The sequence below is a fragment of the Sceloporus undulatus genome, chromosome 4 (assembly GCF_019175285.1).
Source record: "Sceloporus undulatus isolate JIND9_A2432 ecotype Alabama chromosome 4, SceUnd_v1.1, whole genome shotgun sequence".
NCBI lineage: Eukaryota > Metazoa > Chordata > Lepidosauria > Squamata > Phrynosomatidae > Sceloporus > Sceloporus undulatus.
In genome coordinates this window covers 17,547,534-17,569,551 of record NC_056525.1, presented here as the reverse complement: position 1 = coordinate 17,569,551, position 22,018 = coordinate 17,547,534, and the positions used below count along the sequence as shown (strand labels likewise).

General features: G+C 41.1%; 2 protein-coding genes across 3 annotated transcripts; one reads left to right on the top strand and one right to left on the bottom strand.

Moving 5' to 3' along the window:
• The first annotated feature begins 477 nt into the window (after positions 1 to 477).
• TUBB1 (tubulin beta 1 class VI) lies at positions 478 to 13,542 on the top strand. Of its 2 annotated transcripts, XM_042463802.1 has the most exons (4): positions 478 to 887; positions 6,564 to 6,672; positions 7,911 to 8,021; positions 9,535 to 13,542. In XM_042463802.1, the coding sequence occupies exons 1-4, from the start codon at positions 831 to 833 to the stop codon at positions 10,620 to 10,622; spliced, it is 1,365 nt and encodes a 454-aa protein (XP_042319736.1). In that variant the 5' UTR covers positions 478 to 830; the 3' UTR covers positions 10,623 to 13,542. The 2 variants fall into 2 exon arrangements, with proteins under 2 accessions (XP_042319736.1, XP_042319737.1); XM_042463803.1 differs by lacking the exons at positions 478 to 887; positions 7,911 to 8,021 and having other exon boundaries at positions 6,596 to 6,672.
• Positions 13,543 to 17,946: 4,404 nt separating this feature from the next.
• Positions 17,947 to 19,998, bottom strand: ATP5F1E (ATP synthase F1 subunit epsilon). Its single transcript, XM_042461255.1, has 3 exons — positions 19,888 to 19,998; positions 18,975 to 19,105; positions 17,947 to 18,155 (listed from the first exon to the last, which is right to left on the bottom strand). The coding sequence occupies exons 1-2, from the start codon at positions 19,917 to 19,919 to the stop codon at positions 18,982 to 18,984; spliced, it is 156 nt and encodes a 51-aa protein (XP_042317189.1). The 5' UTR covers positions 19,920 to 19,998; the 3' UTR covers positions 17,947 to 18,155; positions 18,975 to 18,981.
• Positions 19,999 to 22,018: the final 2,020 nt, after the last annotated feature.

Below are 22,018 nucleotides of genomic sequence, written 5' to 3'. Positions count from 1 at the left end.
TACAGGTCCTAACCATTGACGTGCCCCATCATAGCTAAAGCAGTTTTATCCAAATTGGCACCCTTTAAATTTTTAAAATCAGAAGTCAAAGAGGCCCTTGTAAAACCTTCTTTGGACACCAGGTGAATTCACCAACAAGTAGCATTCAACCTGCTATTTCATACCCTCCAGCTGTTCCAATTCGATAGTCCCTATTTTATTCCATTTTTTCCAGCTGCTTTTAAAATGTTTCTCTCTTCTTTTACTATTTCTCCTTGTTTTATTTCAGTTGATATAAACTGATTTCAAAGTGGAATAGTAGTTTGGGGGGCAGGGAAGAGGAGGAGTGGAATCTTGCCTTTCCCAGTGGGCTCAGGAAAAGACAAGAGGCTACAGAAAAGGAAAGATAGCAACTCACAAAACTTTATTTTTTGCTTATCAAATAAGCTCCACCTGCTTAAATTTCCTCTTCCACACCACCATTAAAGGTGCAAGAGTAGCATATAGATAATGGAATGATATCAGTTTTTGTCCGATGGGCAGGGGGCCTGTGATGATGGACCTGAGCTTTGATCTTCTCTGGCTGGACAGCAGTGTGAATTTTTAAAGGGAGACTTAAAGTCTTGGAACCATTGTGAATGTCATATCAAAGTTTCTGCTAGTCAGCATGATGGGTGTGCCAGACACTCCCCTTGTTGATGCATTTTTTTCCCCAAAATACATTAACATTCACTATACAAGCAACATTTTGAAGAGAATTACTGTGGCTGCCACTGACATTGCAGGAGTGATCCCTTTTTCCAGAAAGTCCATCTTGGAGGAAAACATCTCTTTGCTGAATCGTATGCAAAATGCGTGAAATTGTACATGTCCAGATTGGTCAATGTGGAAACCAAATTGGAGCTAAGGTAGGAGGATGGTTTTACTAAGGTTTCTGAAATATAATGGGAGGCAGTTTTTAAACAATGGCATCTGGTGGGGATTTTGACAACATGGGATGAAAAAGATATTTCCAACACTTGTTCCATATGCAGAAAAATGGTATTAGAATGAACAAATGTGTGAGTGAGTGAATGAATGAATGAATGAAAATAAGATCATACAGAAAGAATGTAAGATTTAAATTTACAGTGCTTTATAAATAAAAGTTAATAATAATAATAATAATAGAAGAGACCTGCTTAATCAGATTTAGAGCCCATCCATCCATAGCTTGGGAAATTTATTTATTTGGACTACAATTGGTCATGCTGACTGGGAGAATTCTAGGAGTTGTTACGTTGTAGTACAAAAGAGTAAAACTTCCAAGATCTTCCTTCATCCAATCCAGTCTCCTGATTCCAACAAGTGAACCAGATGCCACTGAAAAGCCCACAAGTAGAATATGAAGTCAGTAGCATCATTTCATTGTTACTTCCCAGCAACTAGTATTCAGAGGCACATTTCCCCTGGAATTTTGGGGCCACGCTTAACATCACTGCCCATCAACAGAATTTGCAAATGAAATAGAAATATTCTTTAATAAAATAAAATAGTTTATTTTTCCTTCTTTAATTTGTTTAATCCCTTGGCTGCACAACCACTGGAAAAATAATAAATTTATAATCTCTTAAGGAAAATATGTTAATACAGGAGCAACAAGAATATTCACTATGTAAATACAAAGACTAGTAACCTTGAGTTTCGGTTTGGGAAAGGGCAGAATATAATAGCTAGCTAACTAGAAAAATAAATAAATAATACTAACAAGTATCCAGTATCACAGCTAATTAGCAATGATAACACTGAATGAAAATTCCTTTGTCATTCAAAATGGAAGTTTCTTTACCAATTAGAAGTCCACATTATTATTCCTTAAGTTAAGTGGATCATATATGCAGTGAGAAATATCCGACTAACAAAATTGCTATGAGTTAATTGAATGCACTAGCTGGCTCAAAGGGGATTAATTTGATCCTGAAGTATACCCACTCAAGTTGAAAGGGATAGCTATGCTTTCATTAAGAAATATCCAACCTCCAACATAACTACCATGGATTCTATAATCGGTTCAAGAATTGGTTCAGCTTGCTTTAAAAGGAAAATAATGCAGGAACTACTGCACAATTCTGCATGTTTATTCAGAAGTGTGGCCACATGAGAAAGTGGACAGGACTTCTGTATTCTTACCAGTTGTATGGAAGAGCATTTTCTTTGTCCACAAGCAACCTTAGTATTAGATATAAGACCATATTGAGGTAGAATTAGTTAGTGAGGTAAACAGCCCAGAGGGGCATATGATAACATATTTAGCATGGTTGATGGAAATTGTCAGTATGGGAAAGTATATCAACACTCTGGTCACATTTACATCTTCCAAATGGGAACCAACCATAGTAGTTCTGTCAAACGTCTGCATTCAGAAGCAGCATACCTCTGAATTTCAGATGCTGGAAACAAATACAGTTGGCCCTCCATATCCACTGATACTTTATCTATGGAATCAGTGACCCACAATTTGAATACATACATACATACATACATGAATAAATTCCAAAGAGCAAAACTTGATTTTGCTATTTTATATAAATGACATCATTTCACTACTATGCCCCTGTATTTAATGGGACTTCAGCACCCACAGATTTTGGTATCCATGGAATGATGATGGTCCTGGAACCAAACCCCAGCAGATGCCAAGGGCCCACTGTAGTGAGGATGGCCATTGCCTTCACTTTCCATTTCCAAAAATGACTGTGTAGCTGTATTACTCTGATCCATCAAGGCCATTTCCATTGGTCACAGGTTTTGGATTTGGGGCAGGAGGTAAAAATGAAAATATTTCATGTGTACATAGAGCATTTTAAAACTGATGGTTGTGGAAGAAGGCTGTGTCTGCATTCACAAACCTGCAGTTCCAGATAAGGAGACAGAAGGGTTGGGTGTCCTAATGGGCTTGCTAGATAGGGAAGCTGTATTAGGAATCCAGATCAGCGTGCCATCTTCCAGTTTATATCACTCAAGGTTTACAGATAAAAACATCACTCAATGTTGCATATTCTCCAGATGTCCTGATTTCAGAGGGATAATCTTGATTAATCCTCTACCATCCCAGCAAAATTAGTTTGCACTCAATTAATTCAGTAGGGGACAAAATCTTGACCTTCCCCATAGGCTGAGATGGTGAGATCTCTTTCTCAGGTCATCTTCAAAAATGAAAGTAGACAGTTACCTGTTGGGGGTCCTCTAGCTGTATTTCTTACACTGAGCAGGAAGGTTGGACTCATTAATAATCTTTGCCATCTGCACCACAGTCTGATGTTTTTCAGCCAGATGTGTCCCCATTTTCATCTGTGAAATGTTGGAAGGTATTGGTTGGGCCTGTTTACATGTTAGTTCACTTCCCTGTCCCCTGAAACGCTGTTCGTTTTTAGGATCCCTCCATTTTCTGATCACCTTGACACCAGTGTTCAAATATATGGTGGGGCAAAATCTCAAAACAGCATTTATTATTTATTATTTTAAAAAAATTAACAATAGCAAGTACATTTTTATAGCACTTGTCAGTGCACTTAAGCACTTCCTAAGCAGTTTACAAAGTGTAAGCTAATTGCCCCCAACAAGCTGGGTATTCCTTTTACGTAGTGACCTACAGAAGGATGCCAGGCTGAATGGACCCTGTAGTCCTTCTTAGGACTGAACTCACAAGCTTGTGGTTTGTGAGTGAGTGGTTGCAGTACAGGCATTTAACCACTGTGCCACCAAGGCTCCTTCATAATAAAGAGTTTATAGCACTTAGAAAAAAGACAGGGGCATAGTGGGATGCTCCTGTCAATATCGCACGATTTGGCAAAGATTAACACAACATTGCGTGACATTGTGTGATAATCTTTGCCAAAGCACACTATATTGATGGGAACATCCTGCTATGCTCCTGTCTAAGTCCTGTTCTAAGTGTGATAAACTAAGTCAAGTTCATAGTAAGTCATTTTCTCACATTTCACACACATAGTAAAATGGTATTCATTATAGAAAATGGCAAAATCAAGGCTCAGTTTTTGGATATTTAAAAATATTTTCCAGTTGTGGATGGTTCAATCCATGGATGCAGAATCTGTGGACACAGAGAGCCAACTGTATGCATTTTAGTTATGAATTTGCAGCCTATGTCCCTTCCTACTTTTAAGGCAGCTAGTAATTGTATACAGAAGGTGGTTAAAGCTAGAACTTGGAAAAGTTACTTTTTTGGACTAATTCCCAGAGCCCACAAGGCCAGAGCAAGTATTATCAGGGCCATGGTAGTTGAAAGATTCTGGGAGCTGTAATCCAAAAAGGTAACTTTTCTGAGCTCTGAATAAAACATCTTAATAACATAACAGTGGAACAAAGGATGCTGCCTTATACTCAGCCCATTGATCCTTAAGTTTGGATCAATAGCAGCTGTATGTAGTTTCAGGCAGGAATAGTTTCTGGTCTCTGTTGGCCTGCCTGAGATTGGATCTTGCATCTTTGCATGCAAAAGATATATTTTCCCACTGAGCTATGGTCTTCACAAAACAAGAATTGATTTTACTTGACCCCAGAAAGATGCTGTTGCTGAGTGTTGTTGTCCTCTCAAGAGAGAGATTCCACAGACACAGTGAGTACCCTACTGTAAGCAAAAGAAGAGAATATACTTCTAAAGTAAACTGGATAGAATGTCCCTGGGCTTTCCACTTCCTGGTAAAAGAGCATTCCTCTCTGCTCTTAAGGGGGCTAGATGCATTTGACGCTGTCCAACATGTAACTTTTAGTCTAGTGTTTCCATACTCTCAGATAAGATGGACAAAGTGTGTCCCTGCAGATGTCATTGGACTGCAGCTCCCATCCATTTGTCCATCCATCCATCTCTTTGTGTATTGCTGCTGCTGTGTGTCCATTTAAATCATTTCTGAGTTAGGTGACCAGAAGATGAACTGATCAGAGATTTTTTGATAGGATTTATTCAGAGGGTCATTGCTGTCCTCTGAGGCTGAGAGTGTGTGACTTGGCCATGGTCACCCAGTGGGTTTCCATGGCTGACAGATATTTGAACCCAGGTCTCCCAGAAGTCAATACTCAAACCACTACACCACACTGGCTTTCTCTTTATACATACCCTGCCTTTTTCTCAGATTGGGACTCAAGATGAGTTACAAACGATGAAAAACAACAATAAAAACACATATAGTTAAAAACAAAAGTTAAGATTGCAACAGTATTAAATTAACAACAGAATTAAAACCATTTAAAATATTACTTTAAAACAAAGATTCAAAACAGTCCAGTGCCATAAATTGCTCTTCTCTTGTTAACTATAAGTACCCAAAGGCTTGCTGGAACAGAAAGACTGTTGAAAAGATAGCAAAGAAGGAGCCATCCTAGCATCCTTGGGAGGGTGTTTCAAAGTCTGGGAGCAATCACTGAAAATGCCCTCTCCTGTATTCATAAAATCACAGAGTTGGAGGAGACCTCAAGGACTATCCAGTCCAACCCCCCTGAAATATACAGTCAAAGCACTCCTGACACATGGCCATCCAGCCTCTGTTTAAAAACCTCAAAGAAGAAGATTCCACCACACTCTGAGGCAACGTATTCCACTGTTGAATAGCTCTTACTGTCAGGAAGTTCTTCCTAATGTTGATGTGAAATCTTTTTTCCTGTAGTTTGAATCCATTGCTCCAGGTCCTATTCTCTGAAGCTGCAGAAAACAACCTTGTACATTCTTTCAATTACTTAAACATGGCTATCATGTTACCCCTTAACCATCTCTTTTCCAGGCTAAACATAACTAGCTCCCTAAGTCGTTCCTCATAGGGCATGGTCTCCAGACCTTTCACCATTTTGGTTGCCCTCATCTGGACATGCTCCAGCTTGTCAACATCTTTTTGGAATTGTGGTGCTCAGAACTGTATGCAGTTTGCCATGAAACATGTCTGTGAAAGAGTCGGGATAGACAGAAGTGAATTCCCTGAAAACTTTAGAGCTCAGACAGGCTCATATGAGAAGATATGATCCCATCAGATAGCTTTATTTGTATGATGCCTTGACCATCAAGGTAAAAAAAAGCAAGATATAAATCAGGGTGGGCAACACACAATCCCAAGGTTGCCCTGAAACTTTTTTGTACTTTTTTTATTTTAATGTATTTTGGATATTTAGATACTCCTTGTCTTTAATGCATTTTTGCACAGTATATTGCACTGTTTATACACTGCTTATTTTGATGTAAGGGATTTCTTTGCCATTGCATCACCAGAATATTTTAGACATAAAAACTATTTTTATGTTTTACTCTATGAACATTTTTTCCTAGACCTTTCTGTTGGTTATACTGTTTTGTTTTTGGTTTAAGCTAACACTTTGTTGTCTTGATCATATATATTTGTCCTACAGACCCGCTGAAGTTATCATCCCTTTTATAAATATACTGTATGAATAAATAGCATGGAAACCCTTGTGTGCCTTGAATTTCATGGGGAAAGTGTAGGATATAAATAATAGTATTAAAGTTCATCTAATCTCTCTTTCTGCTTTTAAAAAAGATCAGAAGTAGTATAGTACAGTTTTCTCTGCCTTCTTTACAGTTCTGGGAAGTCATAAGCTCTGAACATGGAATTGACACCACAGGAAACTACCAGGGTGATTCACCATTGCAGAAGGAGAGGCTTAATGTGTACTTCAATGAAGCCTATTGTAAGTACAGAGAGTTCTGCTAAGTGGGCAGGGAAATTTGCTTACAGGTGCAATTGCAAAAGATAAAATTAGCGAAAGATTTGTTATTTGCCACTGTTGTGGATGAAGTGTGTGTGTGTGCGCGCGCACACACACACACACATGCATGAAAAACTGTTCATAAGAATAGCTGGACAGATTGCAGTGTCACCTACAGAGACAGAAATTAAAGTCCTATAGCTTGGTAGACATGCAGCTGAATTCAGTGGGCCTTATATTCAACAAACTAGGAATTAGATCTACTTCAGACTAAATTAGATTTACTTTTGAGTAAACACATAGTAATGCTAGCATTATGTGCTAGCAATGGAGTATTTTGGTTAGCCTTACCATGTGCTATAGGCTTTATTTCAGAGGAAGGAACCAGCAAAACTACCTCTGGGTATTCCCTAACTAAGAAACCCCTATGAAATTCATGGGGTTGCTATATGTCAATGGGGAACTTGAATTTCAGGGACATGCACACACATAAAGATATTGTCCAGCTATGAAGGTTGTCCTCTCTTCTCATAGAACTATATAACTATCTTTCCTTTCTTTTATTTGAACAGTAAAAGTCCATTATGCAAAAGCCATTGTTGTGGAGATTGGTGCTGCCCACAAAAAGTGATTGGCACAGCTCTCTAGCAAGTTTCAGATAGAGAACCATCAAGGCCCAAATACATTGCTCAAAGAGCTCCTTTCTTAAGACATTATGAGAAAGTTATCACTAGGGCATATCTTCCATAATCCCTCCCTTTGAGGAATGACCCTTCAGAGTAAAACATTGTGGCTTGGACAGCTCCCTGGCAAGCTGTTGTGGCCACCTTTGGCAACTGGTGAAGCTTTTCAGAGAGTCTATTCCTTTGGATCACTTGGGCTGAGAATGTGCTCCTCAGAGTGAGAGGTCTGGTTGCTTCTATCTAGGTAGTCATGTCACACCTGGGTGTTTGCAGGCCTAGCATCACTGCTTGGTATGTTGAGGTAATTTGTGGGAGTCCACAGACCTGAAAGAGTTAAACTGGCTTTTTAATTTTTAAAAATGCTAAAGGTTTTCTGTGGTGCACAGAAGTTAAAAAAAGTAAGTTCATGCATGCCCATCCACGTGGAGTTGGGATGTACAGTATACAACAACAATATAGACCAAGAAAATGCATTGCCTAGTACAAGCATGTCCTTATTGCATTAATCAGAGCTCAAACATTTCCCTGTTTCTGCAGCCAATAAGTATGTTCCCCGCGCTGTCCTAGTAGACCTGGAGCCTGGAACAATGGACAGTGTGCGGTCAAGCAAAATAGGGCCACTCTTTCGACCTGATAACTTCATTCATGGTAAGTGTGATGTGTTAATATTAATAGAATTTAATATGCGAGAATTCTCAAAAGCAACGGGGCTGTTGTGTATCAAAATGGAGACTTTAAGGTACTGCTTTGTACAATCATCACTTCAGAACACTTAACATCCATCCCTTCTTTATTTGAAAAAAATATTATGTCAGGGAAATACCTTAAATGCCTCACAGTTAGGGAAAACCTGAATGCTCTGGGAAGGTTTTGTTAGAATGTTTGAGGGCAGAAGTCCCCCCCCAATCACTGGTGGAAAGACTCTACTCAGTCCTTCCACACTACAGAAATATAGCAATAAGGTTTTAGTTTAACTGCTGTAGCTGAATATTTGGACTCCTGGACTTTCTAGTTCAGTGAGGCACTAGAGCTCTCTTGTGAGAATCCTAAATACCCTTCACTAAACTGCAACTCTAAGGATTCCATAGGACAGACCCTTATCAGTTAAAATGGAATCACAGAGTGTATGTGGTCTACTCACTGGACATGGTGCAGTGTTGGACTATGACTGTGGAGACCAGGGATTAAATCCATACTCAGCCATGGAAACCCACTGGGTGACTTTGGGCAAGTCATATTCTCTCAGCTTTAGAGGAAGACAATGACGAACCCCTCTGAACAAATCTTGCTAATAAAAAACCATGACAGTCCACCTTAGGGTCAATGTAAATGGGAAATGACTTGAAGGTACACAACAACAACAACACACTATAATTCTGTAGTGTGAAAGGGACCCTTGACTTTTTCACTACTTTTAATTAGCTTTGGCTAAACCATCATAACACTTTGTGACATCCATTCATATTCTTTACACACTTTCAGCCCCAGAAAGCCCCATGATAGGTCTGCCCTAGAGTTGTCATAAGTTGAAACAGCTTCAAGGCACACAACAACAGCAGCAGCAAGCCTTATTCTAGTCAGAGATTCTGTGGCTTTCTATTGCAAAACTATGCATTTTGAGCATAGTTTTAAGATCCCTTGAAAGTAAAGAGTTAGTTTAAATTAAGAAACCTAGAAATGAGTGTCCTGAAGATTTCATACATTCTAAACAGGAATATCCTTCTAAGACACCTGTTTTTTAACAGAACAATTTGATAAACACATATATTGAGTAATCTCTCTACTTTAGTGGTGGGTAGCATATGGCTCTTCAGATGTTTTTAGATTGTAACTTCCATCAGCTCTAGCTAGTGTAGCCGACGGTGTTGAGTTTGCAGTGATTGCAACATCTGGACAGACAAAAGATGTCCACCATAGTGCAAAAGTGATTACTAAGACATGCCTCTCTGCAACATGTGGACACAAGCTGTTTCCTAGGCCATTATGAGTGCATATATAAATATTGTCTGATGGAATTACTTCACAAGCTGTTCTGTTTGGGACTTAATTCCTTTTTGCATTTGGATGTACATGCTTACTTACTTAATGTGTGAGGTCCTCCTCATCACATGTAGCTAACTTTTGGAAAAATAATAACTAGCAATGTGTAATTTACTTCTAGGAAATTCAGGTGCTGGTAACAACTGGGCAAAAGGTCATTACACTGAAGGAGCTGAGTTGATTGAAAATGTAATGGATGTTGTGAGGAATGAGTGTGAGGGCTGCGACTGCCTCCAGGGTTTCCAGCTTGCTCACTCCCTTGGTGGTGGAACAGGATCTGGAATGGGCACTCTTCTGATCAACAAGATCAAGGAAGAATATCCTGACAGGATCATGAACACCTTCAGTGTGCTCCCATCCCCCAAAGTTTCTGACACTGTTGTTGAGCCATACAATGCCATCTTATCTGTGCACCAGCTGATTGAGAATACAGATGAAACTTTCTGCATTGATAATGAAGCTTTATATGACATCTGCTTTAGAACGCTGAAGCTTCGCTCACCAACCTACGGAGACCTAAACCACTTGGTGTCTCTCACAATGAGTGGTGTCACCACTTCACTCCGGTTTCCTGGCCAGCTCAATGCAGACTTGAGGAAGCTGGCTGTCAATATGGTGCCTTTCCCTCGACTCCACTTTTTCATGCCAGGCTTTGCTCCATTAACAGCTCGGGGCAGTCAGGAGTATAGAGCTCTCTCAGTTCCAGAGCTCACCCAACAGATGTTTGATGCACGAAACATGATGACAGCCTGTGACCCACGTCATGGGCGATATCTGACAGTGGCATGCATCTTTCGAGGCCAGATGTCTACCAGGGAGGTGGATGAACAGCTGTTGGCTGTACAGACCAGGAACAGTAGCCACTTTGTGGAATGGATCCCCAACAATGTTAAGGTGGCTGTGTGCGACATTCCACCTCGTGGGCTGAAGATGTCTTCTACCTTCATCGGGAACAACACAGCCATACAAGAGATCTTCAGTAGAATCTCTGCACAGTTCTCAGCGATGTTCAGGAGGAAAGCATTTCTTCACTGGTACACTGGTGAAGGAATGGATGAAATGGAGTTTTCTGAAGCAGAAGGCAACACTAACGACTTGGTGTCTGAGTACCAGCAGTATCAAGATGCGACAGCAGATGTAGTGGAATATGAGGAAGTAGAAATAGAAGAAGAAGAGGCAACCAGTCAGGAGGAAAAGGAAGCCGTTTGAAATTAGGACTATTAATTTAAGTTCACACAGCAAAGCACCTTACATCCCATAAGGTTGCTGGACTCACCTGTGTTTTCAAAAGGAACTGAATGCAGAGCCAACAATTTCTGTGCATTGAATCAAAGAACTCAGAACTGCACTGTTGACTTAAAAAGGAAATACACCAAAAGAACCTCCCTTCCACATACATCTACATAGTGGTTCCTATTGTACTTCTATGGACATTTTCTTATGCTAACTTAATTTCAAAATTATTGAGTAACTTCAAAGTCATTTCCAGCTTACGGTGGTGCTATGTCAAATCTGTCACAGGGTTTTCTTGACAAGATGAGATATGTGCAGAAGGAGCTTAGAAGAAGAAAAACACCATACCCCTACTGACCTAGATAGTACCAAACAAAAAAAGGTATGCTAAATTATGATACTAGATAATATACACAGACAATATGATATTAGACAATAGACAATAAACAATATTCACCGCCTGAAATGGCTTGTAACTAATTCTCAAGAGAGTGGTGAATAAATGGCTGTTGTAATTGGCAATGATTATCACCTGTTAATTGTAGCCTTTATGGCGAAGGCATCTTGTATCACTGAAATATAAGTAGTCTGAAAGATAAATTATTGCTGTAATTGTCCTGTGTGTTATTGATGTGATGTACATGCACAGATGTTTATACTTTGACAAGGACATAGCTGAAGAAGTCTGGTGTCTTACTACTCTCTGTCCTTGAATCATACACATTAATTGTTGTTGGCAGGCCAGCATGCAGGAACTTGGAAGTTCCACAACAAAGGGGCATGAATATCTTCTTAAGAAAACATGTACTTCCCAGGACAGCTTCACAATTGGAATTTACTGCTGAACATTTCCTACTAAATGTTTGCTAATTTGCTTGTTTATATGATTCATGTTGGTTCTAGCTATATACAACTCATTTTGTTTTCCAATATAGAGTCTTGTGCTTTGCTTATCTAGTATCATAATTTAGCATACCTGTGTTTGTTGGGTGCAGAGGGAGTTTGCCATTGCCTTCTTCTGAGGCTGAGAGAGTGTACTTGCCCACAATCACCCAGTTAAATTCCATGGCCAAGCAGGGATGCAAACCCTGGTTTCCCAGAGCCCAGGTTCAACTTTCAAATCACTGCAGTATGCTGGCTCTCAAAATTCAGCAGTCCATCATTCTTACGAAGAGCAGTCAAATGAATAAAGACTCTAAGTAAACTAAGAATAGCCATTATATTATTTGTTCTCTCCTATCCCCAAAGGGCAGCTGTTTATCTGAACTGCACTTTGTATAGATTTTTGCACATCTATTCACTGGGCAGATTTTAATTGTGAGTCAGCATTCTAAGCATTCTACAAGCATGTAAAAACTATATTCTTGATGAAACCAAAAGCAATAATAGTCTAAAATTCTCCGACTCTTTTGTGAGCATATTCTGAAAAGTTTCCAGCAGAATAGCCTTCCTGCTGCCCCAATAATCCAGTACTCAAATTCATGTGAACACAGAAGTTCCTTTGAACTATGGCAGTTTAAGGCTTTTGATAAAGCTGGATCTCATTGTTTGATTATTTTAAAAGCCATCTAAGCTATTTGCCTTGTCATACTTTGAGCTGTTAAGTTTAATACATTGCATATTGGATAAAGAAGTACTTCCTTTTGTCTACCTTGACTCTATCACTAATCACCCTATTATTAGCATAGGATTAAGATGACTGCTTTACACTCCTGAAGTCAAAGACATGAGTGAATTTTTAGTTACTTCAATAGACTCTGTCATCACAGGTGCAACAGTCTTCTTAAAGCCAAGCAGCCTAAAACTCCAACCGGAGTAGAAGCATAGAGTAGTTTGAGAACTGTAGTTAGTCTGTATATATTTTAGTAGTTATCAAATATTTATAGAACATGTTATTAGAGTATGTCTTAAGCACATCTATCTAAAATGTTGCCTTGTTAGTAATAGAATCTGCTGAGAATGTCATTGTTAAAGATTTTAAGAACACTTTAATGATTATGCATGTTCATTAGGGGCTAGAACCATGAGATCAATGATATCTGATACAGTAGTTGGTAATTTTGTGCATTCTTACATAGTAGGTCCTACTGGACACTGTGAGTGTAGATCAGGTTATGCTGTACATTGTCACATGGAGAGGGAGTTTCCAACTATGGGATTAGAAAGCCAAGAAATGCAAGGGGAAACAGTAGGCCACACTATGCTTGAGTGGTGCTTTCCAAAAGTATTGCATCAGTTCCCACAAGCCCCAGCTATCATGGTCAATGATGAAAGATCAGTGGGAGTTCTAGGTAGAAAATAAATATATATGTCGATCAGCATGAGGTTTACATGGGCAGAAATGATATGGACAGGAGAATAATCATTTCTTGCAAAGCTTAGCCTAAAAATGAATGTATTGGTCTTGGAGGACCTAACACAGCTATTTTTGTTTACAGTAGTGACCTTGGCTTTTAGAAAAAGGGCACACAGCTTGTGGCTCTCTAGATATTGGTCCCAGCATCTCACATTGCTGGTGAGAAGATTCAATACAACATGACTAGAAGAACACAAAATGCCCATTTTGGCTTTACAGACACTGAATATAGCTTTGCCAGAACTCACCACTGTTTTCCCTTTTCCTTAACAGATATGTTTTAAAATGCACTTATTTCCAGGCCACTTTATGGACTCAAAGTTTAATGGATTTGAGCTTTTTAATGCAAACTTTTGAATGCTTATACTACTTTTCCTGTTTTTTTTTGTATGAAATCAGTTTTGCTAGCAAAAAGAAAAACAAAAAAAGAGACCAAGATCAACCTGTGTGATGAGCTATTTATAAGCTGCTATTTGTTTCAGTGTCTTTCACTGCATGTAGTATGCAATAAAATGCAATAAACAGTGTCATAAAACATTGTGAATGTCTACTGGTTCCTAAACCTTTCCACAAATTAAGAGTGAGAAAACATAAATCTTTATAGCCAAATGAAAGAATCAGACCCTAAGGGCCATCCAGCCCAACCTCCTGCCATGCAGGAATACGCAATCCAAGCACTCCCAGAAGATGACCATCCAGCCTTTAAAAAAACAACAACCAAAAAACCTCCACCATTCTTTGAGGAAGTCTATTCCACTGTCAAGCAGCTCTTATTGTTAGGGAAATTTACATAATGTTTAGGTCATAGAATCATAGAGTTGGAAGAGACCGCAAGGGCCGTCCAGTCCAACCCCATTCTGCCATGCAGGAAATCTCAACCAAAGCATCCCCGACAGATGGCCATCCAGCCTCTGTTTAAAGACCTCTAAGGAAGGAGACTCCATTACACTCTGAGGGAGTGTGTTCTACTGTCGAACAGCCCTTACTGTCAGAAAGTTCATCCTAATGTTGAGGTGGAATACCGTTTTCTGTAGCTGGTATCCATTGCTCCAGGTCCTAGTCTCTGGAGCAGCAGAAAACAAGCTTGCTCCCTCCTCAATATGACATCTCTTCAAGTATTTAAACAGGGCTAACATATCACCTCTTAAGCTTCTCTTCTCCAGGATAAACATCCCCAGCTCTCTAAGTTGTTCCTCATAGGGTATGGTTTCCAGACCCTTCACAATTTTAGTTGCCCTCCAGTTCCATGCTCCAGTTTCTCAACATCCTTTTTAAATTGTGGTGCCCAGAACTGGATACAGTATTCCTGGTGGGGCCTGACCAGAATAGAATAGAGTGGCACTATTACCTCCCTTGATCTAGACACTATACTTCTACTGATGTAGCCTAAAATTGCATTGGCCTTTTTAGCTGCCACATCACACTGTTGGCTTATGTTCAACTTGTGGTCTACTTGGACTCCCAGATCCCTTTCACATGTACAGTGGTACCTCGGGATACGAAATACCCAGGTTACGAAATTTTCGGGATACGAAAAAATCCCATAGGGAATTATTGTTTCGGGTTACGAATGTTTTTTCGGGTTACGAAAAAACTTTTGGTGCTTTTTTCGGCTTTTTCGCACGGAATCGCGGCTTTTCCCCATTAGCGCCTATGGCAATTCGGCTTACGAAGGCTTTTCGGGTTACGAAAGCGGCCGCGTTACGAATTAATTTCGTAACCCGAGGCACCACTGTAGTTTCATTCAGCCAGGTGTCCCCCATCCTATATCTGTGCATTTCATTTTTCCGCCCTAAGTGCAGTACCTTACATTTCTCCATGTTGAATTTCACTTTGTTAGCTTTGGCCCAGCTTTCTAATCTATTAAGATCATTTTGAATTTTGATCCTGTCCTCTGGGGTGTTAGCTACTCCTCCTAATTTGGTGTCACCTGCAAATTTGATAAGTATGCCCCCAATTCTGTCATCCAAGTAATTGATAAAGATGTTGTGGCATTTCTTTTTCTGTAATTTGAATCCATTGCCCCATGTCCTGACCTCTGGAGCAGAAAACATTCTTGTTCCATTTACAGAATGCTTCAAAACACACTGCAGAAATAATCCTGATTTAAGTGCCCTGGTTCAGTGCTATGGAATCCTGGTAATGGTAGCTTTGTGAGACTTTTAGCCTTCTCTGCCAGAGAGCTCTGGTGCCACAGCTACAATTGCCAGGATTCCCCAGCACTGAGCCAGGGCAGTTAAAGCGGTCTCAAGATGGATTATTTCTGCAGTTTGTTTTGGACCTGTGACATCCTCTCAAATACTTAAACATGGTGATCATCTCACATCTTAACCTTCTCTTCCCCAGACTAAACATACCCAGCTCCCTAATCCTCCCCTCATAGGGCATTGCATCCAGACCTTTCACTATTTTAGTTAACCTCCTCTGGACACCCTCCAGCGTGTCAATATCCTGCTTGAACTGCGGTGCCCAGAACTGAAAACAATATTCCAGATGAGGTCTGATCAAAGCAGAAAGCAATTATTACTTTCCTTGATCTAGACACTTTACTCCTATTGATGCAACCTAGAATCATACTGCCTTCTTTATCTGCTATATCATGTTGTTGACTTATGCTGAGTGTACGGTCCACTAAGACTCCTAGATTCCTTTTGCACATACTTTTGTCAAGCCAGGTGTCCATCATCCTATGTCTGTGCATTCCATTTTTACTGCCTAAATGTTTTATCTTACATTTATCCCTGTTGAAATTTATGTTGTTAGTTTTGGTTCAGCATTATCAGTTAAGATTATTTTGAGTTCTGATTCTGTCCTCTGTGGTATTAGTACACCTCCTAATTTGATATTATCTGCAAATTTGATAAGCATGTCCTCTATTCCATCATCCAAATTATTGATAAAGATGTTGCTAAAGATCCTTAATATGTTGAAGATTAGATACACAGGCCTCAAGTTCCTGGGCCTTGTCATTTCAGATGTCAGATCAGATAAATGTGACAACCAGGAGTGCTTGCTATCAGCTTCAGCTGATATGCCAGCTGCGTCCTTTCCTGGAACAGAGGGCCCTAGAAACTGTAGTGTATGTGCTGGTAACCTCACAATTTGATTTCTGTAATGCACTCTACATGGGACTACCGTTGTGTCCAGAAACTTCAACAAGTCCAAAATATGGCAGCCAGATTAGTCACTGGATCTTTAAAGTCCTACATGGTTTGGGTCCAACCTATCTGCGGAATTGCCTCTTTCCATACAATCCACCTCGCACACTTAGGTCCACTGGAAAAAACCTTTTACAACTAATAAAGACCAGGTTGAATGTGGATATCCAGAGGGCCTTTTCATCTGCCACTCTCAAACTATGAAATGGCCTGTCAGAGGAGATCTGGAATATCACCAGTCTCGGATCTCTTCTGACAGGCCTTCCCCAAGTAATCCACTCGGTCTCCCATGGACATGGGCTACTACAGAGAATGTCCCAAAATTATCCACCCCCGTCTCTGACTGGTTTGATTGTATGATTATTTTATTGATATTTTATTATAGTATAGTGGGGGGAGGGAATAATAGAATGTATTTTATGCTGTATTTTATCTTTAGTTGTAAGCCACCTCGATCCTGCAGGAAAGGTGGGATAAAAATAATTTTTTATTATTATTATTCCAACTTACACGTTGCAGGTGTAGTTGCCCACACCATCCGGCAAGAACATGAACACACCACAGCCATTGCAGGTGACTGTAGCAGCTTCCTCACCATCCATCTTCAGTAGTGTTAAGTAGGCTCTGAAACAGGACTCTGGGTCTCCCTCTCCAACTCCCTGCTAAATGCCCACAAAGATCCTCTTGACCATGCCGATTAGCCAAATGTTTTTCACAGAGCTCCAGGAACAACCAATTGAACTTAAATAAGTTCATTGTACTGTTTAAATTGACTGACTCCCAAGTGTGTCTAATAATATAATATCAAGGAAACCACTGCGGCAGCAAATATGTAGAACAGATATTTGGACAATATCATACGATATTCATGTGTTATTGACTTATGAACTTACACTCCTTCTCCAACAAGAAAAGGAGCAAGGAATACATAGGGAAAGCTTTAAAGATTGTTTCCTGAATATCTTTGAGTATCACTACTCATTCCTACTCTCTTTTCCCTTCATGTGTATACTAGAATGATCGCAGATCCTGATTGCTTATTGTGCTATTTTAGGATTGGGGAACAGAACAGTGCTGTCAGAATGGGAAGAATTGGGATGGGAATCATGTGGCTCTCCAGATGCTGTTGGACTACAAGTCCTAGCTCAGCATAGCCAAAGGCAAAGAATATTAAGAGCTGCAGTCCAATAAAATCTGAAGGGCTGCATGATACCCTAGGATACTATTCCATAACAGGCCAGTCCAACCAATATAAATTTATTTATTTATTTATTATATTTGTAGCCTGCTCTTTTCCCACGACTGGAACTCAATATAAAAAACTTGTAAGTATCACAGGTACAAATGGAAAAGATTTTAGCACATATTTCATTACCCCATTGAAAGTAATGGAACTTCAAAAGTGAAAACATACTCTCAAATGAACAGCCCCAATTCACCAACTCATCTTGTATGTCCAGAAACAAAGACAACTGCAACACATTTAAGGACTTTGTTAGATAATGCATTGTGTTCAAAGCATTAACAGGCACTATTTGCCAAATGATATGCTTTAAATATTTAAAACTAGCCAGCATGCAAGTAATTGTTTAGTAATTGAAGAACAAGTTCCAGTTTAAATTCTCTTAATCTGGGTGTTACTCACCCAAAAATCTGGGTGATAGTTTTCATTTATATTCTCAAGTTTATTTTTCTAATTGCAATTGACTGAATGCTCCTCCCTTAATAACTCCTTCTCACCGTCTAAGATTACTTTGGTAAAAATCCAAATACAAAAGCTAAACCAAACTTTTAAATACTGGCTTTATTACACAATTCTTCAAAGTGCTGTATCATTTTTGCTCAGTAAGGAAATATTCATGGGAAGTATTTCCAGAAGGTTCTGTTTATTGCCATGCTGATTTACACATTTACAAATAACTTTCACAGCGCAGGAAGCAGTTGCGTAGGAGAATAGCCACCAGCTGTCAATTTTGCCTACTAGGAGGTCAGGCCCTGTAAGACAATTAAAACATTGAATAAATAAATGTTAAATTGCACAATGTGGCTCAACACTCATAACACAAGAAATAACTGTATCTAATTCCCCATATTTCTGAGGTTTACAGCTCCTCCAACTAGGTTACTCCAGTCAGCTGCTCTGAGAGGTTAAAGTAGTGATATATCTCACAACAGCTCTCAACTATACTTTACAGTTATCCAAAGACTTTCTAGCACTATTACAATCTTGGCCTAGATCTAATTTTTAATGGAGCAGGCTCACTGTATCAATCCAAACTTGTAAGTCGGCGCTTGTAAATGCTATGATTCGATGGGTCTATCTAGCTCAGTGTGACAACTGGATTTAGCCTCCTGTTAAATGTATCATCAAAAAACATCCAGCAAAGGCTGGCTAACAGCTACCTTCAAAACCTTTGGTATTTACTTGCTGCCCTTCTCCTGGATTAGATTCCAAGGCGGTTCACAAAATAATCACACGTATCATATCTTTTGAGCAACAAAACTACTACAATCAAAAAAGGGGAACATGCTCTTTTTCGCAGCTGCAGCCTTGTAGCATCTAATACCACCACAACCCCAACTCTTGCCTGAACTTGTATAAAATCTCATTAAATCAATTAAATGGCTTGAACAATTTTGTGTTCTCAACATCCAATTCTCAGAGGAGTTTTCAGGGAGTTCTCACATTAAGCCACGTTTTTCTCTTTTTGAAAGATGTATGAACAGTCTGCAACGTTTAACACAGAAGATAGCAAAAGATACTACTTTTTCCCTGCAGAAGTGTGTGCAGATCCCACAAAAGGCTTCACTTACTTCTGCATCATTCCTTTTTGGGTTTTACTATTTTTACGTTGGCTCCTGCCACTTTCTCTGCCTCTGCTTTAAACTGTGGCTTCAGCGCATCTCTTACTGCCTTGGCGCAGATTTGGGAGAATCGGATGTAGCTGGAAAAAAAGAGTACAGATCAAAGGAATAAGTGTTAATCTCCTGGAGTCTAAATATGTTGCAATCAATGAAGAGACTCTGCTTCCGCCAGTCCAGACTCATATAAATGAACCATGTTTTTGTGCTGCAATGTATGGACACATGGACTAATTTCTCCTTACTTAACCAGGGACCTCAGAGACTAATTATGAAGAAGCCAAATGCCACTGATCAAGTAATCACAGAAAGAAAGGGGCATCATTTTGGCTGCGCATAGCCCTAGCTATAAGGCGCTGAAAAGCTCAATATGGGGAAGGAAAACGTGACGAAGGCTTTGCTTTCTGAGCTGTTGCGCATGAATGGCTATCTTCTGCTTCATCTTTGCTTGTTGCTTTAAGCTATGGCAGCTTCTCCGTTATTTTCTCCTGTCCTGGAGCAATTCTGTCCCCATTATTAATTACTTAACTAGACCGCTTGACCTGCCTGGGCTCAGTGCTAGGGAATCCTGGGAACGTTAGTCTATTGTGGCGCCAGAGCCATCCCTGACAGTGAGCGGAGGCTACATGTTCCCAGAATTCCACAGCACTGAGCCAGGGCAGGGAAGCCGAGGCTCTGGCTTTGTAAGACCCGAGCGAGGCAATGTATGCCTGGGGCCCATGGAGGTCTTAACGGCCATGAATGCCCTTGGGGCAAGTCACACTCTCTCAGCCTCAGGGGAAGGCAATGGCGAAACTCCTCTGGAGAAGCCCTGCCAAGGAAACCCCACGATAGAGTCGACGGAGACTGAGCCCCAGCGCCCTACCTGAGCCCGGCCTGCCTCCAGTACGCCACCATGGCTGCCAAACAGAACACCGCTCCAACCCCACTCTCCTCCTCGGGCCGCAAGGTCGGTTAGACTCACTTAACCCGGAAGAACCCCAAACACCGGAAGTACGTACCTAGCTACCAAACTGACCAATCACAAGGAAGCTTGCCTCACAGCCGAACTGTCAATCACAAAGCACTTAACCAATGGAGGCCCACTCCCGCCTCCTGGGGGGAAGGTCCATCAGGAAAACAACAGGTGTGGCTTGGTGACGTCACCAAGACGGGCGCTCCCCCATACTGACCAATCACAAAGAAGCTGGCTTCATAGCCGGCCTGTCAATTACAAACTGCTCGACCAATGGAGGGCCACTCCCGCCCCCTTGGGGAGAAAAAGCCTATTGGGACAGCAACAGGTGCGGCTTGGTGACATCATCAGGACGGGCACTCCCCATTGGCTGGGCGGAAGGGCACTTATTCGGAGGCTGGAGGGGTTGAGACGAGTGTGGCTAATCAAAGGGAAGCGCGCCTCGTTGCCGGCCTGTCAATCACAACGCGTTCGACCAATAGAGGCCCACTCCCGCCCCCTGGGGAAAAAGTCCATTAGGGCTATCAGTGGGCGAGGCAGCAAGCTGTGTGGCTTCGTGACGTCATCAAGGCGGGCGCTGCCGCTGCCCATTGGCTGGGCGGAATGGCTCTCAATCATTTGGAGGCTGGAGGGGTTGGGATGGTTGGCTTCCTAGGCCTCCATTTTGCAAAATGAAGACAGGAGGGGTGTCAGGGTGCTGCCTTCTTGTGGTTTTCCACTTATGGCATAGTAGTTTGAGCGTTGGACCCTGGGAGCCAGGGTTCGAGCCCCACTCAGTCATGAAACCCTTGTGATTTTGTGCCAGTCACACTCTCTCAGCCTCAGAGGAAGGCAATGACAAACCCCCTCTGAAGAAACTTGCCCAGAAAACCCCATGATAGGTTCACCTTAGGACTGTCATAGGTCAGAATGCTGACTGCTTATGAATCCCAGGCTTCTGTAGGATGGAGCCATGGCAGCTAAAATGGTGCCATTATTTATTTCCTCAGCATAGGGGCACCCAGCATGGTGCTGGAGAAAAGTGCTGAGGATACCATGAAAAGACAAAACAGTTGGGCCCTAGAATAATAATAATAATAATAATAATAATAATAATAATAATAGGATTTATTTATATACCGCCCAATCACTGGGAATCCGAGCGGTTTACAACAGAGGGGATAATAGACGGTTCCCTGCCCTGAACTGTCCCTGGAAGCCAAGATGCCTCCACTGAGGCTGTCGTACTTTGGGCACATTGTGAGAAGGCGTGACTCGCTAGGAAAGACCATGATGCTGGGGAAGGTGGAGGGAAGTAGAAAGAAGGCGAAGCCCACATGTCAGATCGGTAGACTCAATCACGGAGGCCAAAGGCCTGAGCCTACAGCAGGCTGAGGACAGGGGGACTTGGAGGTGTCTCATTCACAGGGTCAACTCAAAGGTGGCTAAAAACAAAGAACAGGCACACAACAGCAGCAAGGGGAATCTCTTGCACCTTTAATGACAGGCAGATTATCTACAGTACAGTATATACTTGATTGTAAGTTGAGAAATTTGTGCACAAAAGTTGACCCAAAAATACAAGGCTGACTTACACATGGGTCAATAGGCAACAGCCGAGCTGAAGAGGTGTCACCCCTGTAGCCTCCCCTTCAGCCTTGCTGTCTTCCATGGGAACAACCAAGCTGAGGAAGAGGAGGAAGGGCATGCATTCGCCCCATCAAGCCTCTTTTCCAGCTTGGCTGTCTCTCAAGTTTTGTTGTTAACTGCCCTTGAGTCGATCTCGACTCATGGTGACCCTATGGATGAGACATCTCCAAGACCCCCTGCCTTCCTCTGCTCTGCTTAATTCCTGCAACCCCTTAATACCCAGGATCTCCGTAAGGGAGACTCCTTAATAGAGTCCATCCATCTGGCATGTGGCCTCCTTCTCTTCCTACTTCCCTCTATCTTTCCCAACATTATTGTCTTTTCTCATGATGTGTCCAAAGTACGACAGCCTCGGTTTGGTCATCTTGGCTTCCAGGGAGGTTTCAGGCTTGATCTGCTCTAGGACCCATTT

Excerpts from the sequence above, each read along its gene's own strand:
- TUBB1 (XM_042463802.1), top strand. The coding sequence starts at position 831 with ATGCGTGAAATTGTACATGTCCAGATTGGTCAATGTGGAAACCAAATT. Across the intron at positions 6,673-7,910 it reads GTACTTCAATGAAGCCTATT|CCAATAAGTATGTTCCCCGC; the intron begins GTAAGTACAGAG and ends CTGTTTCTGCAG. Across the intron at positions 8,022-9,534 it reads ACCTGATAACTTCATTCATG|GAAATTCAGGTGCTGGTAAC; the intron begins GTAAGTGTGATG and ends ATTTACTTCTAG.
- ATP5F1E (XM_042461255.1), bottom strand. The coding sequence starts at position 19,919 with ATGGTGGCGTACTGGAGGCAGGCCGGGCTCAG. Across the intron at positions 19,106-19,887 it reads TGGAGGCAGGCCGGGCTCAG|CTACATCCGATTCTCCCAAA; the intron begins GTAGGGCGCTGG and ends CTTTTTTTCCAG.